The sequence below is a fragment of the Hippoglossus stenolepis genome, chromosome 17 (assembly GCF_022539355.2).
Source record: "Hippoglossus stenolepis isolate QCI-W04-F060 chromosome 17, HSTE1.2, whole genome shotgun sequence".
NCBI classification, from domain to species: Eukaryota; Metazoa; Chordata; class Actinopteri; order Pleuronectiformes; family Pleuronectidae; genus Hippoglossus; species Hippoglossus stenolepis.
This window is the reverse complement of record NC_061499.1, coordinates 21,059,610-21,068,791: the sequence shown is the minus strand read 5'-3', so window position 1 is coordinate 21,068,791 and position 9,182 is coordinate 21,059,610. Positions and strand designations below refer to the sequence as shown.

General features: G+C 40.9%; 1 protein-coding gene across 1 annotated transcript in view; it reads right to left on the bottom strand.

The window, feature by feature from the left end:
• Nucleotides 1–576: 576 nt before the first annotated feature.
• The window catches only part of nxph1 (neurexophilin 1), a 48,691-nt gene continuing 40,085 nt past the window's right edge, over nucleotides 577–9,182 (bottom strand). The window contains exon 2 of the mRNA XM_035183090.2: nucleotides 577–2,513. Coding sequence (XP_035038981.1) covers nucleotides 1,776–2,513 — 738 coding nt within the window. The 3' untranslated portion in view covers nucleotides 577–1,775. The remainder of the gene's footprint in view (nucleotides 2,514–9,182) is intronic.

The following is a 9,182-nucleotide window of genomic DNA, read 5'->3' as shown; positions in this document are numbered from 1 at the left end:
CACAAAACCGTTCCTGAACCCCTGATTTACCCCTAATCTTAATTGCACTGTATCTGCTATGTGCAAGTGTTGTGAAACATTTTTTTTTTTTGTTTGTTTTGTGAATGAAAAATCAAACAACCATGATCAGAGCTTTGAGGCCAACATGCACCTGTTCAGATCCAAATGGTTTTAAGTGCGTACAGTGAGTCACTACATATAAATAACTAATAGATATCACCATGAACTTTCCCCCATTTGGTTACATATATTAAATATCAAACAATACATTCCATTCAATTTTATATATAAATATGCATTATGAGGCCATATCTCAATACAATGCATTCATTTGCATGCATCGCAGAAGGCCAGCAACTACTTTGTTGTGGTTCAGTGTATTACTCACCAGTGGTGACTGGTGGTTTAGACCTATCTCTTTCCACAGGTATGGTGTAACCAGACTTCAACAGATTATTACTGCCAACAAGACTCACAGGAATAACTCACATGTACCAGCATTCACTTGATAAAATTTACTGTATTCTTTAATTCATATGTACATGTTCAACCCCCATCCCACCCCCCCACCCCCGAGTAAAGAAAATTCAATCAATACTTTTAATATATTTAGTCAGTTTTACAGCTTTTTTACAGGATTGCTGTTTTCATGAAATTCACATCTAGGGCAGCAACATCATTTTCTTTGCAAGAGAAACCAAAAACGAGCATAGATGGAGTGAACAAGAGGACTTAGCGCGGGGGGGGAACACAGCTCTTGGGGGCATGTATAGAAGCAGCGCAATTGGGATAAACTATGTACAATACAAACCATTCATACAAATTAGGCTCTAAGATATAGAATTCAATACATTACAGTTGATATATTAAGTGACAATGAGCAAGCCCCATCTTCCCGAACAAGTCACTGATCGATCGGTCAGGTGATCCGACATTCAATCAGCCGAGAGTGAAGCAATCACCCAACGCAAATCAGCGTCTGCCTGCGCTGGCAGGAACCCACCCGAGGATTGAAAGTGTTACAGTATCTGAGCATGTTACCAACAGTTTCTCTCCCGAATGAGACTCCCCCCTGAGGGAGAAGTCTGCTCAGTCCGAGCTCACCCCTAGATAGATAAGACCACCTCACATTTCTAAAAGCATCAAACTCACATTTAGTCTTCACTCTCCTCTTCAGATGCCTCGCAGGCACCCAAGCTAGCTATTTTGTTTTATATTTTTTTTAATTCTTTTTCAATGAGGAGTTAATTTTTGTTTTCTAGGATGAACTGCAGAGCGTAAATAGCACAGCAGGGGCAAACAGTCGATATGTTGGTGTCCAGAGAGTTAATGTATCATATATGACATATGCTAAGAGAGATAAACAAAGTTATTACATTTATTTTGTGAACTAGACATAAAGCAAAACAGATGGGAGGAACTCAAAAGAAAAAACAACCAAGAGGACCAATAAGCCTCTGTTATCTACACATGGTTTAATAGGGATAAAACATAATTTAGGGACAAACTAACTTTACCTACAGCAATCAGCTTTTCAGGTCAGTGTAAGCTAATTGGAGTCTTATATACCACCTTTTTTCAACAACAGTAAACTGTTAAAAGTAACTGTTCCCTCAAAATTCAGAATGCTGAAGTGGAAAATCATTGGGGATGACTGACACTCTGGTGTAGACATATTTAGGGACAGTAAGGCTAACAAACACATTTCTCTGGAATGGGTAGAAGCCCCATTCTGTGCTCCTTTTGTCCATGGTGTGACTGAGTGTATGCAACTGTCAGCCAGAGGGAAAGTAGGGTGTGTCACTATGGTAGTTGTAATCTGGGCACACTTTCTGCACCAGTTTGTAGTCGGTACTGTAGAAGGAAATGAAGATGCAGATGACTTTGAAAGGTTTGGAGCAGAGCCAGGAAACATGGCTCTGGGTCTGCTCCTGGTAGCAGGTCTTGGATGGGTCGAAGTTGCAGAGCGTGTTCTTGGCCCCTTTCTCCACCTTCTCGTACTCGATACGGCAGTTGAAGGACTTTGAATCCTTGGCGTCGATGACGGACTGCTGCGAAGCCACATCAAACTCCACTATCTTTGTTGGGGGGACCAAGCTGACCGACACGTTGCCCTGACCTGTGGAGTTGTGGCGGAAGTAGACACTGAAGGTGCCGTTACCATGATCCACAATCTTACCGGTGATCAGCAGGTTGAGTTTGACCGTCTTGATGTTGGAGTGGAAGTCCCCCCAGCCGAACATCTTCTTGAATTTACCTGTCTTTACCATGGGCCGCCGCTTGGCCCGTGGCCGCGAGTCCTGCAGGTCTGTGGAGTTCCTCAGCCAGTCCCACAGGTCCTGCTCCGAGTAGGGCTCTGGAGTGTCATAGTGAAGGTCCAAAGCTGTGCTGTTTTCTTTGCCATGCAGTGTCTGTGTCAGCAGCCGACTGATTGACATATCCTTACTGCTCTCTGTCCATATATGCTTTAGCGTTGATTTGGGGCTTCCCGACTTGACATGGGCACTTGTAACCTGGGAAGGGGACAAAAAAAGCATCCATGAGCTGATATGTTATATATATCAATATCAATTTTGTTTTAGGCTACTATAACTTTTACCTCTACCTTTAGATCATTTACTTTTTGGTGACACCACTTTAAGAGAAGAGTTTTGCATTTAATGTTTCTACTTTGCTTCCATTGTGTGTGAAGCCAACCAATTAGAAACTTGCATTGTCTATATCTTTGTTAACCAGCCAATCGTCTACGGTAACATGGGTCTGCAAGGTGTTTAAAAAACCCTTTAAACTGGACAAATAATCCCCACAAACTCCGGCTGACACGGAGTAAATTTCCAGGGTCAAATGTCTCTGCAGTAGTCACAAGTATTTAACAGCTCCAGCCCCAGTCGGCACTGATGGAAGACACCCAAGGGGATACACTTTGCCCCTTTGGTGCACTGTGACATCTGTCCGAGCACACGCACTATCAACACAGCTGTCACCTGACCGCCACAGTGCTGTAAAAGTAGAAAAAAAACTAGACTGTATATGGACTACACACAGAATGGCACTGGTAATGATGCTAACCATAGTGACCAACTGCTAGCCACCCTGTTGGCCCGGTGAATGTGCTGCACCCCATTTCAAGAAGGTTTCCTGATAATGTTCTTGAGCTTTTGTGTAACTGTTCTCTTCTCCCCCTATAATTAAATCCCTTAATTATTAGCAAATACCTTTGTAACTAAGGCTTTGTCACTTAAGGGATCACTGTGTTTTTTTATGGTTTTTACTGGAACATTAACATTTTTTGGCAACATCCCATCACCAACTGTGCATCAGTGGAACAGTATACAATACTGGCTCAATACTGATATCAAGGAAGTCAACACTACACATGTATTGTGTAGTACTGTGTAGGTAGTTAGCCAGCTAGTTCTCTGTTCCTGTTCAGTATTTACAGTAACTTTCAGTGTCAGCAGATTTAACTTTGAGTATTTCTGTTATATACTATTAAAGAATCTTGTGGAATTCCAAGGAGGTGACTCTAATGGTGGTCTCAGTTTAGAGCCCTAGAAGGGCTTTGGCTTGTTCTGCCAATACAAGAACATACCTCTGCACTTGGTGAAGTGATGTGCCATGATAAATTACTTATCTTTATCATCTATATCTTTCAGGAAATATTGAGTTTCACTTTAAAGCATGCCATTTTCTATAAAATTGACCAATCACATATATTCCATAGGGCGTAAGAGATAATCAATCCTTGCTGCAAGCTTCAATTTCAAATCATGACAGTGGACAGCTCCAAATTGAGAATTATAGTGCAACAAGCTGAGCGAGGAAGAGAATACAGCAATCAAAGTAAAACATATTGCTCCCATCTCCTCCCTCTGTCAAATAGAAGGAGTATCTACTGGCTCACACAGATAAAGGCTGTGGCCGTTCAGCGGGTAAAGACCAGACTATTAACTAAAGAGTGCCCCTTGAATTGATGATTGATGAACCCATGGGTTTTCACTATTTAGTGCCAATGAGTGGAATTAGGTTCATGCAGGCCCCACTGGAGCTATGCGACATTGATTGCCTGATTTCTACTGTAAGACGTGACAGCAGATACGTCTTGCTGAGGTTTTTGCATTTTGCTGGCTGCCTTGAGGATCGATACTTGGAAAATACGGTTTCGCGACCAATCAGTTGGCCCTCTGAATTGAATTGCCTCACAGTGTGTGTGTCTCAGGACCATGGGGACACACAGTCTCCTTTACACATACTGTTACAAGGAGAATATACCTGTACGGTGAATTATGTCACAGCACCTGTGTTCCCCACAAATTACGTTTAGTCTACACAACTAAACTTAAAAAGCAAAAGCGTTTTCTTGGTAATGTCATCACAGGCTGAAACATTATTAAAAAGGAACATATTGTTGAATAATTGAAGCAGAGCATTCATTAATGGCTAGTCGGTCACATACCAGTAAATTAAAAAGAGAAGAAAAGAACTGCAGTTGGTCGGTCATTATAAGTTGTACATGTCTGTTAATACCTTGATTTGCAATTTCTGGACATTGTGTAAGTCACCTGTGTTATATTATAAACTAAAAACTGAAGTGGTTTCTGAATGTTTAGTGATATTTTGTATACCCTATAAAGCACACCTGTTTCCCATAATGCGTCATGGAAAGTATTGTACAGCCGATGGTCACTAAGGGCAGCAGGAACTGTCTGACCTGTCTTATGAATGCAAATAGAAGCAGGGCAGCACATCACAGCACAAAGTGCAGGAGACAAGTTTATTTCTACATCTTAAAGATGATCATTCAACAAGTGTAAAATAAACATTCAAAATGTACTGGGTTGATGTTGTTGTTGTTGTTGTTGCTGTTGTAGCTCGTAATAATCCTGCGTCAATAACGTCATTACCAGCGCAGAGAAAGTGTGCTGAATAGTGTCTTTTCCCAATGATTTCTCTATATAATTATCATTATATAGTGAAGTAGAGAATAGTGAATGAGTGGGTGATTCCGGACACAGCCATGGCTTTTCTCGGTATTGTACATTAAGTGATTTAAAGTAGAAAGTATAAGTATATGTACTATTATTGGTGTTTCTGGCCCTGGGGATAACATTATGTTGAACTAAAGGCAAACTGTGTGGTACTGACAACCTATAGTGAGTCAATGCAGCTTATGAATGTTGCAGTGGCGGCTGCAACAGTGCCAGCAGTGAGGCAATGGCTCTGTTCAAACCGTCAGCTTGGGAATGACGACTGGATTTACAGAGTAGAGTCTGCCTCTTGACTACAACCAGACTAAATTGAAGTTTTAAAACAAACAGTAATCATTAGCCACACTTTGGAACCAACGGATAACTGGAAATCCTGAGTTAATGCAACATTAATCGCACAGTGTTGAGTTATATACCAGTCACACTTTGAGAATATGTTCTACATTAGACATGAAGCAAATCAAAAGGCGAGGAAAAAGACAGCAGCTGAGTGACTGGCCCACTCAGTGGAGGTGAGGAGGATCTCAGGGGATCTATCTTTAGCCAGAAGGTTTACACCTTAAACTCAGACAGCACTCGGCTGCGTGAGGCAGACACACTCAGCAATCATTTCCTGTTCAAAAAGGTCAGGTCCTCATACTGAACAGTATCACAGTGTGGTGGTGGGTGGGGATTACAGTGTGGTGGAGTCACGATAATGTGACCGCTTAGGGAAAAAAATGACCATAAAGAATATAAATAAAAGACAAAGCACTTGTCATGTCTTTCATCCTTTTAGAATGAGTTTGTGTTGTCATCTGTAGACAGACACACACAACCGGGATACAAGTGAAAACATATTTCATTACATTTTAACCAGTAGTTGGTTACAAATGAAGTATCAATACCATATTATACAAGTTAAATGATCAGTGTAAATACCATACATTCAATCTTACATAGCTATTATTATCAATGCACTAATATGTATGTAGCATTTTTATGATGTAGCTGGTGGAGGTGGGGATAATTTTATATACTGCTAATTAATATAACAAACTGTCTAAGATGTATCATATACTATACAACCTTGCCAAGTAACTACTCTATGTTAAAGTAACTACTTGGTTGAACATCTTACTTAGTTACAACAGGGCCAGATTAAGTCACTCTGGCAAATGAACTCGATTGGGTGAAAAGGCAGCAGCCACCACAGACCTCTTACCATTTCATTTTTAATTGGGCTTTAGTGATGCATGCTACTATACAAATTTGCAATTAATCTGATTGCCACAAAATAATTGCCTCACAGACAACTGAGGGCCTTCGGGGCTGGGATTCCTGATTCCCTTAACATTATTTTCTACACAGCTGCTTCTCAAAGACCAGTAAACAAGTGCATTTGTTGTGAAGCCTTTAAACAAGAGATTAATACTTTGTGCATTAAAGCATTAGCTGAACAATGTTAGTTAGGCTGACATATAAACTGAATGGCTGTTCTGTTTAACTGCATACGTTCAGTCTAACACTGTGTTAGCCGATGTGTGGTGTGTGTGGGACTTTTACTTTGTTCTGCGTTGCCCTAACAATTAAGTATTAAATGTCTCCTTTCAGTCTATACAGAAGCCGCAATGGCAGCTGCACAGAGTTCATTTTATGTTTCCACAAAGATCTAGAATTTTTTTTTAAAGTTTAATATTTGTCAATCTATCAATCTATCTATCTGCGTCAATCGAATCCACAATTGTCACCATTCACGTGCCTGTTTTTCTGTCTCAGTATGTGGGAGGATAGTGAGCCCTTTCTTAATCTTATCCACAAAGCTCTGATTGGTCAATCAGTTCTCGGGCCCAGACATCATCCTGCAGCTTGTTCTGGGCCCAGGGCCAGCAGGTCTGCTGGATCCTGAAGCTGCCAGCTGTAGTACGCTCACCGGAGGGAACGGTGCATCTGGTAAACATGGCCGACACTGCGGCCAGCACACGCCTTGCAGATTCCTGACCAGCAGCCAGACAGCCAGTTGGTTGCCCCCAGGCAAGGAAGACTGCTGGGCAAGAGCAGGCAGCACACTCTCTGTCTGTACTCATCATCAGACATGACTTCTTTACTGAAGTCTTTGTCTTTGACAATAATTTAATAATTATGGTGAGAATGAGCTATTAGGCTAAGAAATAAGCCATACATTTTTCTTGCTAGATAGATCGATAGATAGATAGCTAAATAGATAGTAGGGGTGAAATGGTTGACAGTTTCACGATTAACCACGTGTGTGAAATTCCTTACCACGTGTGAAGTTCATGGTAAAAACCATCCAGCATCAACCGCAGTGAGCATCCGTGTCCCACATACAGGCGTGTGCATGTGTGACGTTTACTTTGTGTTTGATTTACTCAAGAGTTTATAACACATGTATTTAAACACATTGAAAGTAAGTCCAACATTTTGCACACACCAGATCACCTGCCACACACAACACAACAAGTGGATATGATAAGGGGTTGGGGTGCGGCATTAAGTCTTTTCATTTAGTCACTTAGTTGTGATGGTTAATGTTAGGGTAAGGGACTGGCAAATGCATTATGCAAATGAGTGTCCTCACTAAGCTAGAAGTACAAGAATGCGTGTCCGTGTGTGCTGATACAATCCCTGATACATGCTGTGGGGACATCGTGTAAAGAGGCTGGATACAACATGGCCACACTGACAAAACACATACTGCTTGTGATTGTATTTCATGTGTGGGCTGCAGAGCTCACGAGAATGCTCATGCCGCTAATTGCTAACGTTCATACACGTCCTTATTGTTCTAGCTTATATAAACATGTTCATCTCCATGAGAGATTGATTAACAGCTTGTTGTCAGTTAAAACATTTGCATAATGTTGTAGTGAACAGCTGACGTATGGTTGCTTTGAGACACATTCATGATGATTACATTATCATGACAACAATGTTATAACATGTGTACAATGTCAGACATGTGGGGTGATTATAACCCTGTATTTTGCTTCTCAGATGCACTTAATGCTGCCCAAAATGTTACAGCACAACTATACAGGAACTTTAAGATGTCCCACTTGTAGGAACAATTTTCAAGAAGTAAAACAGTTTTTAAATCAGAGTTCACAGCATGACATCACTTCAGCATGGCTGCTCTCACAGTCAGTTTAATATTCAGCACAGGGGTGGACTGGTAATCCTGATGCTCTGGCTGGAGGAATGGGAAGATTCCACAGCTCCCCTCTGGATTGCAATGTACATTAGTGAGGTGCTGTGGTGTTATGCTGCTGTATATGGAGTTAGCAGAAGACTAGTCAGGTAAAGTTCATAATCCCTTGAGTAGGGAACTGGGGTTCATGATACCCTCCTGCCACTGTGGAAACATATGTTTCGGCATTGATTAATGAAATCCACTTTGCATTTCTGACTATTTCAACTGAGGTTTTCTGGAATTGAGGTGAAAAATGATTGAGGAAATAGTCTGTTGAAAAGCCAACTAGGGACCTGAGCCGAGGAGGAGAAAGAGAACGGCCACCCGGGAACAGGAGGAAGTGGTGTAGTGAAGGACGTGAAGTCCAGTGAGTAATGTTTATTATAGAACACTCCAACCCCTCCTCTTTCTCAGTGCTTACAGTGTGTGTGAACGTATTCATTGTAATTGATTCATTAAAATGTGCATTGTTTGTGTGAATGTGAATGTTTGTGCTGCGTTATAGTCAGAAAAACTGAAGTTTGCAATTGTTTGCTGTTGCCTGCTTGAACTTATTTTAAATTGCCCACGTTCACACTAAATATCAATTATCAGGCTATAATTTGTCTGCAGAGGTTTGTTACCTGGTTGTGCACTTGATGAGCAATTTGCTTAATATGTAACTTGATATGTGTTCATATGTTCATGTTTAAATAAACCTCTTGTAATCTGTGCGTGTATGTGTGTTCTTGAATACAAGTAGGTAGTTGAATTTGCTATACACCATGTATAAGATGGAGAAGGAGATCCCATCGGCGTGTGTAAGTCAGGTGTATATATGTGCATTATTTGATTTTAATTAGAACATAAATCTCGTTCAAAGGATTTCCTTTGCTTAAAAAAAAGAAAATTAAATCAGAGTGGATTTTGTCTCAATGCTGTGGCAAGGGATGTAGGAGAACAAATAGCATGGGCTTCAGCATTTCACTAGTTTTGAATCCTAAACTGCTTGTTGATCCATCGTC